Source organism: Crassostrea angulata, chromosome 7, assembly GCF_025612915.1.
Source record: "Crassostrea angulata isolate pt1a10 chromosome 7, ASM2561291v2, whole genome shotgun sequence".
In the NCBI taxonomy this organism is placed as follows: Eukaryota; Metazoa; Mollusca; class Bivalvia; order Ostreida; family Ostreidae; genus Magallana; species Magallana angulata.
The window spans coordinates 39,503,070-39,522,568 of NC_069117.1; the positions used below are offsets into that span (position 1 = coordinate 39,503,070).

The 19,499-nt window shown below is 31.0% G+C and overlaps 1 protein-coding gene across 1 annotated transcript; it reads left to right on the top strand.

The window, feature by feature from the left end:
• Positions 1-1,065: 1,065 nt before the first annotated feature.
• Positions 1,066-19,037, top strand: LOC128156875 (uncharacterized). The gene is made up of 14 exons (XM_052819197.1): positions 1,066-1,174; positions 1,291-1,342; positions 1,584-1,715; positions 5,329-5,433; positions 8,029-8,166; positions 8,397-8,435; positions 8,531-8,554; positions 10,510-10,652; positions 10,770-10,827; positions 10,954-11,007; positions 11,450-11,488; positions 11,585-11,608; positions 15,593-15,746; positions 18,637-19,037. Exons 5-14 carry the CDS (start codon positions 8,070-8,072, stop codon positions 18,815-18,817), a joined length of 813 nt encoding a protein of 270 aa, XP_052675157.1. The 5' UTR covers positions 1,066-1,174; positions 1,291-1,342; positions 1,584-1,715; positions 5,329-5,433; positions 8,029-8,069; the 3' UTR covers positions 18,818-19,037.
• The last annotated feature ends 462 nt before the right edge of the window (positions 19,038-19,499 follow it).

Below are 19,499 nucleotides of genomic sequence, written 5' to 3' on the forward strand. Positions count from 1 at the left end.
TTGCTTAGCCGATGGGATATACCTTATGAATAATATTTTGGTTTCATCAATAACTGTTGAACACTGTTTTTGTTGATTTTGATACCACAAATTCTTGTGTACAACGAAGTAAGAAACTCGACTTAACTCTATACGCACCATAGTCCACAATAATGCATGCTTTTGATTTTACTAAATATTTGAAAAAAAATGATGCCAACTAATATTCATCATGCCTGAATAGCTTCTAGAAGAATAGCAAAATATTATGTGAAATCTGTTCACGTATCCATTTTACGATTGTCAGGCAATCTTGAATAACATACTCTGAATGAGGTCGTATTTGTAACCCTACAAACACTCTAATCGGACCAATATATATTAAAGTGGGGCTAAAAGAATTCGGAGTGCAATCATTCAAATCTTAGTTTATTTACAATAACCAAAATGCAGTAATAAGAGTTTATAAAATGTTAACTTTTAAATGCATTTGAATCACACGTATTTTAACAATGTTTTTGTTTAAAATTAATGTCAGCTTTGAATGTAGCACAAGTGCCATATGTGTGGAACTGATTTTAATAGATTGGACACCGCAACACTGTTTTATGTTTCAACCCATATTCCCACAACTGCAAGGTTTAACTTTTTTAAACAACAAAAGGGAGTAATTTGAAAGTAGGATCCGTGTTGCGTATTGCGTATTTAAGATGTTTTATTTAGAAATATGTGCATATTTAGCGATTATTGTATTGCGTAACAAAGTACGTCAAAGATTTTGCTAAATTTTATACTTGTAGAGAACGTGTTCGGAAATATTCCTAATTCTGGAGCCTCTTTAAATGGTATGCTTTGGATATTGCAACATGCTTCGTTAAGTTTTAGTTTAGTTTCCTAGTTTAGTTCTTTTTCGTAAAGATATAGAATTTGGACAAAAGAAGTATGCATAGAAAATAATGATCATGGAGATGAGAGTAATTTAATTCCTCATAGGAATATGGAATCCTATTTGTTGAAAAGGATTTTATTTGGGAACAATTGAATATGTAGTGAAATATTTCTTCCAGGCAATAGAATGTCTTGTCCAGATTGTACTGAACATGGTTGTAGATTCATCCCTTGCGAGACTTGCGTGTATCACGATCATATCGATAATGAAACTCAGCTGCATCCGTTTAAAACTTGTGGGCTAAAGGTACAGTAAGATTTTTTTCATTATCGATGCATCTATATAATCCGACCTATAGACAAGCTGGTATATATATGGATGTAATAAACACGATTCTGATATAAAGTATTCAAATTTTAAAGGGAGAATGCAGTTACATTGATGCCATTTGCTGTCACGATTATCATTGCATAGGTATGTTTCGCTACAATACAGAAGATTTTTCAATCTGATCCTAGATGTCAAGGCAATACTGTCGGCATCATCGAAGCCCACGGGTTTTCTATCCGTTACACTGCAACGGTTAGAAAACCAACCCGTGGGTTCCGACGATGCACTGTCGGAAACTCAACAATAATGCTTATGTGTTGTATTTTATTTTTTCTCAAAGTCTATTGAAAATATGAAAGTATCTAACGAGTAAAATGATTTTTAGATAAACTATTTGGAACAAATTTTCAAAGCACTCTGTCGACAATTCAATCAACAACCAATGCAAGCATCACATCAAAAACAACGGACCGAGCAAGTACTACAAAGGCGCATGCATTATCCCATGCTACAACAAGTAATAATTATATCATAGTAATAGCAAAACAACGGTTTTGAGAAAACTTTTATTTTCGTTTTTATATTCTGTATACAAATTGCTGAGTGGGTCAAGTTTATCAAAACAATTGATAATGAAAATAGTGATTTTAAAAGAGAGTGCTTTTATTGTAAATTGTACGTAGAGAGCATTATAATCCCTGAATTTTTTTTTTAAAGATAAAACCCTACCCTGTGCAAAATGTGCAAAATGTCAATTTAGAATGAATGTGAATATGTAATTGAAATACTCGAAAATCACTTTAAATATACTTGCAATGATCAGAAGATTTGAAGTTAGATTCCAAAATATTTGCCAATGCTTCTTTAGAGTATTTGATCTGTATAAAACGTCCTCATTTTTAAAAGAGAAATGAATGTTTGAAGTAATTGAATTTTTTAATTGGTTCAATTAATAAGTCTTTGAAATTAAAAATGATTATACAGTACATGTACTTTAAAAAAAGAGGGAAATTTTTATTTGAATCCAATATTGGATCAGTATAATAAGGAGACGAAAGATCTTAAAACAAATAAGTATTATTATTACTGTACGACTCGAAATGGTCCATTAGCATTGTACCTAAATTATATTTGATACATGTAAATATACCACAAAGATTTTTAGTTTGTTTTTACCGATTTTTTTTTTTTTGCGAAAAGGGTGATTTTTTGGAATTTAAAGACAAAAATTGATTTCGATTGCAATTTGAGTGGCTAATTCATTGTTAACTAATTTAATTTGGTTTTGGATAATTGACTAATTGAAGTAATGAATCATAGTTGATCCACATTCTGAAGTTATAAACACCGTCAGTTGAGACTAAATATTGATGAAATATTCTAGAATTTGACATACTGTTATTTGTTTTTACCATCCAGTTTTGATCGAATAAAATTATACTTGATTTCTTTCATTCTGATATGTTTTTCTTAGTTTCCCATATAACTACTGTACTGACTACCATCAAGGAAGAGTCAACTTGTTGTTAATGCACATCTTTATTCAGTCATTGTATAACTATAATGATGATTTAGGACATGATGACGTGACTTGATGTAATGACACGTGATGTGACTAGATGTGATGATGTGATTAACTGGAAAAACAAAGAAAACATACATAAGTTTTGATGCTATGAATAAACAAACAAAACACACTCAGCATATGACAAATATCACTCTAGTAAATATATATGCCCCTGTTCTTGTAAACAATACTTTCACTTATATATAGGCTCTAGTAAATTAGCAAATATAACGAAACTCGTACTACTAGCAAATTACACAATTCAAAATGAATATATATGTACGCCTATGGTAGAGTGCACAAAACATCGCATCCAAACAATGAAACCTTAAATTCCGATATATCATACAATAGAAACATGCTACGATGATACTTATAGCTTTAAATTTATATAACATTCTAGATATATCCCTTGTGCCAACATTCTAACATGTTACTAAAAATACATCTTCACAGTTGAACTCTTTTGTTTACACATTTATATCTATCGTTTATACAAAACTTTCTGCACAAAACAATATACAAGCAGATTTCATGTTAACTTACCAACTTAGAAGTTTTCTCTCGTAGAAACAAACATAGTAAACATGGTAAATGTAAATGGTGTTCAGCACAGGGACTAGGAAAAAATCTAAACTGCTCGTTCCCCGCGAAAAATCCTAATAACAAAACCAAATCCGGAAATCCGGAATATTCTAAAATTCAAACTCAATCCGGAAAAATGTATATAATGTTAAATTGGCTATAACAATGACGATTTTAGTTTTTGCCAAGACCATAACACAAATCTTTGCAAATCTAACATACAATACTAATTCAACAGATGCATTCACAACTTCAGGAGCAGCAACAATGACAACCACATCAAGACAAACTACAAAAACAGGCATAACAACGCCAAATATAGTTGCCTCTGTATCGTCAAACGGTATAAATATAGGATCTCTCATGATTTGCGATGGTATATGATTTTTGGGAGTTGATTTTTAATCAACTCTCCTATGCAGTCACTCGGACAAACCGAAAGTGAAACAGTGTTTGGACGTCAGCACAAATCATTGCTTCTGACAAGACTTAGTTCTTGAAAATAATTGATAAATTCGATGTAATGTATGCTAAAGCATTGTTTTTCAAGGAAACTTATTTACAAATACCTTAAAAATAGTCAGATTTTAAATGGTACGAACAATTTAAATATTTTTTGTAGTCGTATGTATTCCTACACCAGAGTTCAATATAGTCTTGTTCAACTCGACGCTCGGCTGTCTCCGTAAACCCTTGTCGGAGATTTACGGTGTCAGCCGAGCGTTTGGTTGAACGAGACTAGAGTTCAATATTGCTTGGATCCATACAATTTTCGAGAAATATTTTGTATTACTGCTACATAGTTTGATTGAATTAATTTTATCTTTAAATATTATTTAACATGATTCATATGGAGGTTTCTCGACATTCTAGTCGAAAAAGTTCAAAAATTCACATTATAAAAATATGCGTAATTCAGATTACAAACTACGTATACATGTACTTGTCATGCAAAATAACATATCATTGATATTAAAATAAATAAACATCGACAAAATCAACTCCCGTCAGTTCTTCAGTACTTTGATTATCCAACGAGTTGTGTGTTTTCTATCCCCGAGCCTTGGCGAGGGGATAGAAAACACACAACCCTACAACCCTGAAACAATATTAAATGCTGCACATTTTTGACTCTAGGTTTTTCTACTAAATTATTTTGTTATTTTTTTTTATCCTGCGTCAATAATCTGCCTAAAGCTACGTACCGGTAATGTTTAAATATGACGTCACATGGCGTAAGACGAACAATGGAATATCAGAAATTTATCCCATGAGTGATATCCACTGTATATTGAGATAAACATGTGATAAAATATTATATCTTCTCCATCCATTTTTCTTTCTTTCTATCCAACTCTTTTAAACGATTTGGTGTTAACTTTTTATGACATTTTAAAATGCGTTAGAAAGTTAACTCTAAAGTTACCAAAAAATAACGCAATACATGTGTTTACGCAGCACTGTTAAGGTTGGTCGCGCCGACCAGAGAGTACTGGAAATGTTAACTATGACATTATATAAAACAACAAGTCTTCAAAAATGCTAATAAATAAAGTTATTTCCAATTGTTATGGTTACAAAAACATTCAACTACAATAAACCTACGTCTGCAACTTTGAAGTCAAATAGGTCCAACAACGATAAATAACTGACTGATCGCGGTGCACTTGTAGATGTAACGTCATAAAATAACTATTCTTACTTTGGATTTAATCTTAGACCTAACTTAAGCTGCTCTCACCCAACGATACGTGACACAAACGTATTCCGACACATATTGAATGCATTAATAAAAAGATTTTGACAAATTATGAGCACGACAAAGTACGTTTGTATAATTTATCGAACGGTGTAAAATCAAGCTGATTATTTCCATTATCAATAAAATTGGCTTCATAGAGAAATTAAAAAAAAGTTTTTCTGAAAAGTTACCGGTTTCAGAATTCTTTTGCATAAAAATATACTTCTTTATTAAAAGGTCAGCCTTCACATCACGTATTCAGCGCTGCAACTTCAACGTATAGGACTATCACAACAAGGCAACAATCAACTGCACCACCTACAACAACGTCATCAACCATTGGTAATCAAATCCCTTAAGATCAGTTAAGACACTCTAATTAATCTTTAATTATTTTTAATAATACCGTCTGTCGTCATCTGCCGTTCGCATTTTCAAATTTTGTAAATAAATATGCAGATTCTATGGACAAACAGCTACTATGAAAAGCTATTAGAATATGCCTTTTAAAGATTTTTCTTTCTTTTTTTTTAACTTTCTTTTTTCTAGACGCGAACTTTGAGGCTTCATATCTTAAAAACCAACAATGGATTTCCAACGAAAATTGTGCTAACGAAAAAAAAGTTTTCTTTTTTTCCTTCCTAGACGCAAATTTGGGACTTAAAAGTTTTCTCATTTCTGAACGGATTTTGCTTAAATTTTCAGTGCTTAGAGATCTAAAACATTTCATTAACTTTAAAATTCCTCTTACGTTAACAAGTTATTCCCCTTTAAATTTTTAGGGTTTCCAGACAAAGGCTCCAAGACTATGCAGGGAATGAGAATCTAACTAATTTAAGTAACAGAGACATTGAAATTGTGCCTATCATTTTTTTTTATTTTGGATTATATTTATAATTTAGAAAAGGGTAGGGGTAAGAAAACAGGATTACAAAAAGTGCGAAAATGTGGACATGTTGGTTTAAAAGAAAAATATTATGTTAAAACATGTAGAATAAAAGTTTCACTTTTTCACACGACCTTACTTTTTTACCAATCAGGGCCTTAGAAAATCAATTGGAACTCTTCAAAAGGAGACAACAATTTTTTTTATACAATATATTTTTAATTATTAATAGGGATTTTAAATCGGTCAATTTTTAGTACTCGGTTACTCGGACGTTTTTCCGATCGAGTACCCGGGTACTCGGTAAAAGTGTAATAAATATGAACAAGTACATTGATAACTGTAAAACCTTGGTCACTTTTGTAGAAATAAAACGACATGATCTAATGGGAGGTTTCCCCGTAAGTGTGTTTCTGTTGTAAGAATTATGAGTTTTTGTTTTTCTGGAGTTTCTGGACTGTCAAATTTCTCCTTATGTTTAAGACGAATGTGATTTAACATGTTTGTCGTTTCCCCCGTATAGGATAAGTTTACTTCGCACAGCTGACATTTTACGTTTTTTGAATCTTCAGTTCTTTGAAAATATTTCCAGACCCTTGAAGTCGGTGGCGGCATTGTTTGTTCAATTTCTCTACTGTGTGCTATCTAATTTATATAATAGACTATATAAACGATGTTCAGTAAAAACAAATCATTAAAGTAAGCCAAAAATAAGGGTAGAAGACAGTCAAAGGTGAGAAAAGCTAGGTAACAGGTGCTTGGTCACGATAATTACTATATAAACACTGCCACAGGCGATAACGGTCATTTAGCATAATTATTTAGAGGCGTAGGAAATCCTAATTACTGTATGTACAAGTGCAGTGGACATTTTAAGTTTTAAAACCGATGTTTTAATGCATTATTAAAGAAACTTAGAAATATTAAAAAATATACATCCGAGTAACCGAATACCGATTTTAGTATTCGATTCGGACGTTCGATCGAGTACCCGGTTAACCGGGTACTCGTTGACATCCCTAATTATTATTAATTAACTAACGCTATTAGAAATAACGTCCCGATTGGTAGAATTAAGTGACTTATAATGTATATTATATCTGGATCAATTGAACGTTCTCGACATCCCATTCACCTGTATTAAAGACCAACATATCAAGTCCATAATTTTAGTTATATACATAATTTTTTTGGGCCAAAATGCTTTAAAAATTATCTTGTTTTTGCTGATTAATCAGTGTACTTTTCCCGCAACATCGATGATGTTTTGATTGTTTGAAACGTAGTATGACAGGTACATGTACAAGGGCCATCAGCCTACAATTTTTATACAATAATTGCAATCACCCGACACTCAAATCAATGTCCTAAACAACTTGGTTTGTTTACATGTAGAATTCCGGATGAGTTTTACTTGTAAACTGATAAATGGTGACAAAATGGGTGAACATCCCGTATATCTATTTTTATCTCCCTTTTCATTACTAAAAATTAAAACAACTTTTTTGAGTCACCGTATCACTTTAAATAAAAAGAGTGCCAATCATGTATCGTTCTTTTTCGCCTCGCAGCTTCAAAGGAAGACCTTCGCTTTATTTTTGTATAAACTTCGATCTCTTGGATGATTAGTTTTTGTTTTATTTGTTTTATGATTTAAATATGCAAGTTTCGTGCTTTACTGCATATTGATCTAAAAGTGGAGAGTAATAATTTTTTTTGGAATAACAGACTCGTCATTTTGTAACAAGAGAGAGAAAGAGTGATATATATATATATATATAGACAGGTGAAAAATTAAAACAAAAAAACTACGAGAAACAAAAGAGAAATAAAACCGACGAGCAGTTTACCGTTGATAGATTTCACTTAACAAATTTTCTTCAATAGTAAAGGACTGTTTTGGGTTGTGCAAGTCTATGGGATGTGGTAAACGATAGTGAAATGTGTAGTTTATGCTTCGTTCGCCTCAATTGTCACACTGTAACATAAATTAATGTTTCGTATGCATGGTCTTATGTATATATGTATTTTTGCATGGATTTATGTTTAAGGAACAAACAACAGTTGTGTTGATGAGCTGAAGAACTGCGCCATGTTTAAAAGCATGGGTGTATGTCATGCAAGGCCTCAGGAAGGAACCAAGTACGACATTGCTTTCCAGTGTAAACATACATGTGATCGATGCAATGGTAATCTATCTATCTATCTATCTATCTATCTATCTATCTATCTATCTATCTATCTATCTATCCATCTATCTATCTATCTATCTATCTATCTATCTATTTATCTATCTATCTATCTATCTATCTATCTATCTCTTAAATAATATTTAATAATCATACGAAATGGACCAAGTTTTTAGAAAATTAAAAAAAAGCTTGGTTTGTTGCACATTGACAGAAGTTCTTTTTTTTAGAAACATACGAACATTTAACAACTGTATCTTCAACCATTCGTAAGTTTGTATAATAAACCAACATCTTAAAAATATGGAATATGTCATTATAGAATATATTTTCTAAAAATTTTATTTCAATTTGATATTTTTAGCTACCACCATTGGAACTACCCAGGGTGAGGTTTTTTCAAATGAAAATTAGAATCCACCTTTTTAAATACAAAATATATCTTATATTATAAAGATGACAACCTTATATTTTTGTGCCTTCCAATTTAAACGTACATGTGACCGATGCAATGGTAATATATATCTATCCATTTTTCTATCTATCTATCTATCTATCTATCTATCTATCTATCTATCTATCTATCTATCTATCTATCTATCTATCTAAAATTTTAAATGATAAAAAAGTTTTTAAAAAATCTTAACATCATACAAAATGCACAAATTTTTGTAAAAACACTTCAAAAAAGCGTGCTCTGATGGAATTATCTGGTTTTTGCTGCTTTACAGAAGTTCTCTTTTATTTTTATCAGAATTATACCAACCTTTAACAACAGTAGCTTCAACCATAGGGAAGTTTACATAATATCGGTATGCCAACATCTTGAAAAAGTCAAATATGTGATTATAAAACATAACATATTTGTTACGTCAAACGTTAACACAATTTAATGTAGTATCCTCTCCATCCATTTATCATTCTTTCTCACCAACTCTTTCTAAATGATTTGGCGTTTACTAGTAATGACATGTCAAAATTCGTTTTAAAGTTATCTCTTAAGTTATCAAAATAACGCAATATTCGGGGTGTATAAGATATTAGCCTATTGAGTCATATTTAAAGCATTTGAAAGTTTTTGGGAAGGAGCACTTAGTATTCCTGATAATTCAATACATTATATATTTAACATCGTACCGGACAATATTTCCAGTGCCAAAGTGGAATTTTTGCACCCGCTTAGATGTTTAAGATGCTGTTTCTTAAAAATCCATATATGTCAAATGATATACTATTGTCTGGAGAGTATACATATGTATAACCACTTTGTGTTTACTTTGTCTCACCTGAAGGGAAAGATATTTACTTTAAAAAATAATATTCCATTGGAAAACAATAATTCACATAGGATAAATTACTTTCTTACAGGAAATATTGAAAATCCTAAAGGATTTTCTTAACATCCTACAGGAGTTAAATTTCCTACAGGAGAAAGTATTTCCTGCAGGAATTTGATTCAGACAGGTAGTTTTCCTGTAAGAATTTAAGATTTTCTAACGGATTTCAAAATCCTTTGGGAGTTTTGTTCATATTCAATCGGAATTTAAATTCCCATAGGAAGTCATTATAAAGTTCAAATGTATGTGTCTTTATACTTAGTGGACGTCGACATGATAAAAAATGTAAAAGTATGTAATACATAAACAAAGACAGAGCTGAAATGAAACGTCTATTCTACATGTAGGCAATGAGACGAAATGAGTTGTGATTCACTCTCTCTTTCTTTGGTCCTAGGAGGATTCTTGTCTTTAATCTTTCCTTACTGGGCAAGCCGTAAAACCTTTGCGGCCAAGAGCACTGATGATTTCTAATATACATAATATTGGACATTGTATCTTTTATACTTCTTTTGCTTCTGCTATTTCATCAGCGATTGCCACTTCAACTCCCCTTACGTTCTTGGAAAATATTGTACAGTTGAAAAAGAAAAAAAAAACCTTTTTAAATCAACCGAAGATAATAATTTTTATAATAGGTGTTATTAGAATACATGTGGTTTTAAATTAAAAAAATTAAATTAAAAAAAACCCCAGATAATTGAACAACTTACTGTGTTTTAATTATGATTTAGAAGATATAAAGTAGGATTAATTAGATATCATTCGAAAGAAGGCACGAGAAAGGTTTGGTCCGTAGATTAACAGAAGAATCTAGCGAGTACTTGTAAACGATGAGCCGAATGTCTGATATACTGTTTTAGAAAAAAAACTAAAAGACAAAAGATATGGCATCTATCTATCTATCTATCTATCTATCTATCTATCTATCTATCTATCTATCTATCTATCTATCTATAATTAAGCAATTTTTCTTCAAAAGATTGTATATGTTTTATACTTACAGCAAATCCAACCAGCACAGATGGACACATACCTTGTCCTGTTTGTACTAATAATATATGTGAACATTCGAATACAATTTCATGTGAAGTTTGTCAAATTACTTTCAATCATCAGCCACAACCACAAAACGCAAAATGCTTGAATGTAAGTAAACATTATTTTTTATTGTACCATTACAAATATCGCGATAAGGCATTAAACGTTTGATATCTAATGATAGTTTTTTGGTTGTTGTTTTTTTTGGGAAATTCCTTTGTTAAGAGGGGACAGTGTTTTGAAGACGATAGTAACCTTTGCTGCACTGATTTGGCATGTGCAGGTAAAAAATTCTTTTACATTTATTCCACTTTAGATATACTAAAAAGGAGAAAACAACAAACTTACAAATAAAAATACCTGCTCGATATTACATCTCAAATAACATTAATGATATTTTACATTCCAGAAATCATCTTAAAACATCTTGACGCAGTCACAAATTACCCACTAATCCAACCAGGTCTCTTATATTTCTTTTCTCTATCGCTTTATTTGTATCATGCTTGCTGCCGGTGTTGCATGCAAACGATTGATACACATTTTTGTCACTGCACTGGATGCAAGTTGTCCAATGTAGTGTGCTGAAATGTATACTGTTATTAACAATTTATTTTCATATCAGCCAATGTTACATCGAACAGTTTATGTTCAGTGTTATAAAGCATTCAACACTTTTTTATATTGAAGCTTGGTTATTTTATATAATCTATCTATCTATCTATCTATCTATCTATCTATCTATCTATCTATCTATCTATCTATCTATCTATCTATCTATCTCTTAAGAAATATTTAATTATCATACGAAATGGACCAAGTTTTTAGAAAATTAAAAAAAAGCTTGGTCTGTTGGCATTAACTGGTTTGTCGCATATTGACAGAAGTTCTTTTTATATATTTAGAAACATACGAACCATTAACAACTCTAGCTTTAACCACTCGTAAGTTTGTATAATATACCAAAATCTTGAAAATATAGAATCTGTCATTATAGAATATATTCTCTAAAAATATTATTTTATTTTTGTATTTTTTAGCTACCACCATTGGAACTACCCAGGGTGAGTTTTTTGTTTTCAAAGAAAATAACAAAGGGTTTTTAAAATAATGTTTCCTTGATTAAATCCTTTGTTTTGGTTTCATTGTTTTTAAGGTTATGATAATGACATTTCTTCTAAAGAATAATAAACATAGAATGAGAAATCTAAAAAAAAGAATACTTTGTACTGAATAGATATTCTTAATTAATCTTATTGGCTAATTTTTTACAATTTCGTTTTGCTTGTACTATGTTTTTACCACATATGACTTAGAGAACGAGTAAAAATTCTCTTGTTTTCCTTTTTGTTCTGTCTGCATTCCTTTTCAGCATTAAATCCAAGGTATATGCAAGTTCTCAAAAATAAGAAGTTATGTTTGAATCTTACACCATAAGCCAATAATTCAAATAGGTATTTTTTTTTTTTTTTTTTTTTTATATATATATATATATATTTTATTCAATAAATTACATTACAAGCGAGGCAACATCTCCGCAGAGACCCTCAGGTATATCGTCACCTGGGGTGCCAGGGGCCCCCTGGATCCGATAAGTTATAATTAATATCAATATTATATATGTATATATTCAGTTTGAGTTATGTCATTAATACAAGCATATAAAGAAAAATATTAATAATACACAGAAATAGTAGTTTTTCTAAATCATCTCGCAGGATGACACATTTAAGTATTTATAATAGTAACAATAGAACAGAAAGAAAAATATATAATGTATATTTGACGTTTTAAGTATATTTGAAATACATGTTATAGAAAATATAAAAATATACGTATATAACGAAAAGACTATCTCATTTAAACAAATATAATATGATGGATGATTTTCGTCCTTGAATTAATAAAAAAAGACGTTCATATAATGAAATACATGCACATATGGTTGCTGCCACAGGGGATATCATCACACATCTTACAGAGTCCTCGTTTTCCCCTATAGCAGCTCCACTGGAGAGACAGAAACCCTCCAGTAGCGTGGAATATGAAATTAATTTATAATTGGAAAGTAAATACATGCATAAGGAAAAAAAGAAAAAGAAGATACATGAAGACTAGACATCCAGAAGATGTATACATGTACTCATATTAAACATAAGCCCATATCAGTTTTGTGATACATTGTTAATCATAGTTCAAAAATAACATTACAGCTTCTCAAATAAAAGCCTAAGCATATCTATGTTAAAATTACTATATTTTGATTTTTTCAGGGCTAAGTAAAATATTTTTGTGGACGTTTTCACGTGCGAAATTATGTTTTCTGGTTTTTCAATATCATCATTTATTCTACACCACATCTTGTATTTATAAATTCTAAGTGCTACAAACGATATAACATTATTATAAACGATAACTTTGTTATTGATTTCTTTATATAGTCCAACAATTACATGTTTCCATGAAACCCCAAAATGTAAGATAATGCTAACAATATTCCATATTTTTTTGACATTTGTACAATCATATAGTAGATGTTTAATTGTTTCATTAGAGTGCTTACAATACAAGCATGCACTAGAATCGTTTTTCCATTTACTGAGATATTCTCTACTTATAAGTATGTTGTTTAATAGTTTATAGTTAAAATCTGCGATTTGTTTGTCAAACATGTTAACGACTTTGTTTATATAGATGTTTTTTATCCATTCTGATCCTTCAATATTAAGGTCCTTAAGTATTTTCTTGATATAGTATGGCTTTTCAAATTTGTGATCTCTAAAAATCTTATAGTAAAATTTACATTTTTTATCATCTATCGATTCATATATGTTACCATGAAATAGAAACTGCGGTCTGTGAATAACAGTCGTATGTTTAGCCAGACCTAGGTCAAACTGTTTTTTAAATTTATGAAATACGTTTTTCATTATAAAATATTCACAGATTAAATTGTTCTTTTGGGCTAATATATTCGAAAAGAATTCCAGTGGTTTTAGCCCATTTTCGTCAACAATATCTTTGACATATTTAAAACCTTTATTAAACCAGTTTTGAAAATAAAGTGTTTTGTTTTTAAACATGAACAACTTATTGCCCCAAATATGCTGTTGTAAACATTCAGGGGTTGACATAGCATTTGCCTCTTTAGTGCTTTTTGAATAACTAAATGCTTCAAATATCTCTCTGTAAAATATTGGTAGCTTTTTTAGGAGAAAGTGGTTTTGCAGATCTATTTTATTTGTGTGTAATATATAAAGTATGTCATCATCTTTCAGTTTGAAATTTTCTAGAAAATAGAGCAAGTTATTTTCACCGTTTAATATATAAGATATCCAAGATGATTTAATAGCTTTGATTTTTGATTCTATATCTACTATTCCTATTCCGCCATATTTTACATCTCCGATAAGTGTTTTTCGTTTTATTCGATCCTTTTTATTCCAGATAAAATTGAAAATCAATCTATTTATAGATTTAATAATATCAGAACTTGGGGATGGTAATATTGATATATTGTAGATCAATCTGGAGATAGCTAGACTATTAATAATACATGTTTTTCCGAATATAGTTAATTTTCTTTTTTTCCACGATTCAAAAAGTCTCTCTAGTTCTTTCAGTTTATCTCCCCAATTTTTTTCAATGCACTTTTCTTTGTTGTGTCCAATATATGTACCTAGAACTTTTGTACAGTCAAAGTTGATCTTAATTCCATGTATTGTGTTTTCTGTTCCTTTCAAATCACCAAGAAGCATACATTCTGTTTTATCTATATTTAACGACATGCCAGATATCGAACCAAAACTATTTATACATTTTAGCGCAGCCTTTAGTGATTGTTTGTCTCTAAGCGGTAATGTAGCGTCGTCTGCATGTTGAATCAATTTTATTTCTTTTGTCATATATTGGGTTTTGAAACCAGCAATTTCTTTGTTTTCCATAATGGTTAAAGATAGTATTTCCGTCACAAAAAGAAATATTATAGCGGAGACAGGACATCCCTGCCTAATGCCTCTATTCATAGAGCATGTTTTTGTAATCCATCCGTTATTTTTTAATCTAAATTTTGGTTCATTATAGAGTATGAATATCCAGCTGAGGAAGTTATCACCAAAGTTAAATCTTTTGAGAGTTTCAAAAATAAAATTCCATTCAACAGAATCAAATGCTTTTTTAAAATCAAGGAAAAGAAGAATTTCGTTATAATTTTCATTTTCGCAAAAGTCAAATATATCATGTATGGTTCGAGCGTTTATCCCGATGTATCTCCCTTTGATATAAGCAGATTGATGTTTACTTATAAGACGGTCTATTTGAAGCCTATTTGCTAAGACAATAGCAATAATTTTATAATCCGTGTTTGTGAGACTAATAGGTCGATAATTTGCAAGATTTGATTTGTCCCCCTTTTTAAATATAAGCGTGATTAGGGAGAGCTTTTGTGAAGAAGTCATATTTTTATCATTAAAAGTTTGGAGTAGACAATTATAAAAGCGAGTTCTAAGTTCTGGCCAAAAGGTTTGATAAAATTCCCCCGGTAAACCATCAAGTCCAGGGGATTTATTCAACTTTAACATTGTAACTGCTATATCACATTCATTTATTGTAGGGAATTGTTCCAAAGATTGTTTTTCTTCATCATTAAGAATATTTACAAAGTGTACTTTATCGAGGTATTTAATAAGCGTACACAGAATTATATAATATGTTGTGCCTCGTATTAGTGTTTTTATCTAATATGTGTAAAAAGGACAAATCATGTTTTTTTTTTACACACATTAAGAGGGTTCGGGTAATGATCCTGTTAAATTTTACCACGTACAACTCTTTTAAGCAGTGTCAGTGCACAAGTTTATAAATTCACATTACGGGAAATTGATATGAATTTTAAGGAAATTTTGTATAGAAGACACTCTTACGGTTTACTGCTGCATATTCCATATAACATGTAAAATTAAAGAATCACTTTTCCTTTAAAAGATACTCTATGAAGCGAATATGATGAAAATATATCTTGATTCCTGTTCACTTTTTTACTTGTGCAGCTCCCATTCATTGTCAAGTTTGTGGAGATTATGACAGTAACATTCCTTGTGATCTAGCGAGTGTATACAGGGGGCCATTTGTTGCTTGTACGGAAGGAGCGTACTGCATGAACGACGTTGTTCGTGAACAAGGCAACGTTAAAACTTTTAAGAGGTATGATTTTAGATCGATTTCAGCTTAAAAAACTACATGTTTATACATATATGTATTATATATTACAATTATTAATCGAAAGAGACTTGTTCACCAGAGTGACCAACTTTGTACATAAATAGTTTTTCGGAAAATAAGCTTCAATTTTTTTGGTTATTGTTTGTTTTCAGATTGCAATGAATTTTTTAGGTCACCCGAGTCACTCGAAAAAACCTTTTGCAATTGGTCTTTAACTGCCATCGTGGGTCGTCCTTAAATGTTATCCACCGTGCGTCGGTCGTATTATTTTTTAAGATATAATACCCCTCTGCTATTGATTTTACCATATATTGTAAAACATTCTTTATCTTGATTTTCATCAAAGTCAATATCAATAGATTTGCTAGATTTAAAAAGCGTCTAATCATGGTATGAAGATATTTAGACAAAGTGATTAGTTTACTTTTGTAAATATTTCTCTACTTTTACTGTGCCCTGTCAAAAATTGGGGCTCAGTTTGTTTGGTTTAAATTAATTTTTTCAATGTTTGAATTTAAATAAATGTCACCTTCCAACAAAACTTGGGGTCCAGCACTTTCGACTTGTTGCTACTTGTTTTAATTATTGTGAGTTAACAAAACCGAAGTGAGATTGATTTCTACCTAAGTTATCTCTCCTATCAAAGTGACATTTCACCGTAATCTTCTCCTTGAAATTAATAATATCGATTGTCACAATTTTAATCTTTAAACGTGTCCCGGACAAAAGCAACCCAAATTGTGAAACTTATTACCCTTACAACCCTCTGGGCTTCAAAGGCAGGACCAAACACGCCAGGAAAGCCCTCATACCATATTGTGAAAATCATAGCCCCTTGAGCAGGGATTCAGGCACTTAGGTGGGGGAAGTATGGCCATACAGTAAATATGTATTTCTCAAACTTAGTAATTCTTTTCCGTTCTATCTAATTAATACTAAATGCACAATAATAATGCTTATGAAGCCTTCTTCCTAAATTGTGAAATTCGTGGCCTCTGGGACAGGGTGTTAGATCCTACGGCGATGCTAATACTGCCATATAGTAAAAATGTTAAATCTAGAAAATCTTCCCTACTTCCATATATATATTTGAGAAAAAATAGATGCATCATTATAATGTCCATGAATCCGTCTACCTAAATTGTGAAATTCATGGCTCATGGGGCAGGGGCTCAAGCACTATGGCAAGGCTGGAAATGCCATAAAGTAAAATGTATAAACTCTCTAAAAAGCTACCATATACATTAAGGAAAAAGTAAATGCATCACGTCCATATATCTCCCTACCTTAATTGTGAATACATTGCCTTTGGGTCAAGGATTTAGACCCTTTGACAGAGCGAATATTGCTTCATAGTAAAAATGTATTAAATTTAAGAGTATCATCTCTTGCAAAGTTGTGGTAGATAAACTGAATACATGGTTATAATGTTCGTGATGCATTGTTTTGTCCGTCATTCTTAAATAATTTTACATTTTTTTCTCTAAAACAACAAGATTAGTTGACACTTGACCATAATAAATATAAGTTTTGTTTTATTTTAAACAAAACGCCCAGGGCCCACATAACTTATCTAATTATGATAGCCATAACTGATCAGAAACACTTATATCGTCTTCAGAATATCCAGTACAAAACATCTAAGTTAAACGTTGAGTTCTATTGTTTTAGTTTTTGAGAATAAGATTTTCCCATAGTGCTCAACCCTACTCTCAGAAACCATGATTTAAGCAAACGTGAATAGGCACTACCTGAGAATGCTTCCGCAGAAGTTTCAGCCCTTCTGGTCAAATTGTTTTTAAGAAGATTTTAAAAGATTTTTCTCGATTAATTCCAATGAAAAAATTCATTCTCCTTCATTGAGATTCTATCCTATTCTTAACACAAGTTATAGCTTTTCTGGCATAATGGTAACTGAAAAGAGGATTTATTTCTAGATATTACTATTTAAAAATTTGACCCCCCCCCCCGTCAAAAAAATTGTTGTCCAACTTTTTCCCAGGAATAATAATTTTATCGAACTTTCCTGAGGATGCTTTCATGTAAGTTTTAGGTTTTCTGGTCAATTGATTTTGAAGATGTTTAATGATTTCTATAGAAATATTTGACCCCCTATTGGGGCCCAATCCTACTTCCAGGGTTTATAATTTGAACAAATCTTATTATACAAAAGTCAGGATACCTTTACACGGTTTTCTCAAATGGTTGTTGAAAAAAAGATTTTTGAAAAATGCCAACAAAATTTCAATCATTCTGAATTGTCTCCCATTTAAAGAGGACCTTACACTGCATTTCAACAAATTACATGTAATATCCCTTTAACCAAATAATGATTTGCTGATTTAAAGATATATCAATGGTTTCGGATAAAAAAATCAAATTTTGAAAGCTCTGTAACAACAATGACGACGACAACTACAGATAACGGACAATTTTGATTAGAAAAAGCTCACTATATTTCGGCTCAAGTGAGCTTAAAACCTACTTTATTTACCTGTGCATTGTCAGCTTATAACAAAAATCTGTATGAATGTTGTGTGCATTATAAATAAAACTGAATATTTTAGAGAATTGATCATTAAAATCTTGGAGGTCTCTTTTTTTTTACCTAGAGCTTACATGTTTTTGCCCCAGGAGCTAGGTTTTAAATAATCCGGAGTTTAACTTAAAATGCACACATGAGACTCCCTTGACAGCTAGTCTATTTATCCATCAGAGGTTATGGTACTCGGATAACCGTCAAGTCCTTTTAGGTCTATTGTATATATACAAAATAGTAATTTAATTGAATGGGTATAGATAAATGGCCCTTATTAAGAAACGAATTCGAAGACAAGTTGTTTAAATACATCTGTAAATATTTATACTACAGATGTGTAAATGAGACGGTGTGTAGGAACTTGTGGATGTCACAGACGTCTGACAAGGACTACTGTACCAATTATGGCAACGTGATGGTTAGTGGCGACTACTCTTGTCACTACTGCTGTACAACAGATAGGTGTAACCGTGGACTAATCCCAGATCCTTCCACTTACTACATCAAAGCCTAAATTGTGTTTTCCGTTCCTATATATAAAAATAAAAGTCTCGCAATTTAATTGACATATTTTTTTCATTTCTGACTTTAGTTCTTAATTTATGAAAATAATTTTTCTTTGTAAGATTAGTTCTGATATAATTTCAAGTATAAAAAATGTTCATATAAAAAGGGGTAATCTACCAGTGTCTTCTGAATTATTTGTGTAGCTGATAAACGTTTCTAAATAAAGATTAAAGTTTTAATAATTCGTAAAATGTACTGCTACTAAAGCTATTAACAGTGAGGTGTATTTTGTCTTTTGATTTGTCTCACGATGTTTATTTCTGAAAATACAAATGGTTAATGCACAACAAAGATCTGTGACGTCAGACTGGCGTTACGATAAGGGGGATGAATTTCTTAATGCTTATGAAATTAATATTATTGGATTTGGTACACTTTTTTTACAGCGAAATTAGGAACCTAATAAAAGCATCCTGTAACCTATAATCAAATGATTAAAGGATTAATGTCACAATAATACATCTCTTATATCTTTGTTCGCCCAAAAAAATATGACTCAAATTGCGTAAACATTAACAAAAAAGACCATTTAGCAAATGTTATCGAAGTTCATGCAAGGTATCATTGTGCAGAATTTACCCACCTTAACAAGTGGAGTATAATTTTAAGGCGATTGATGGTTGTCAATG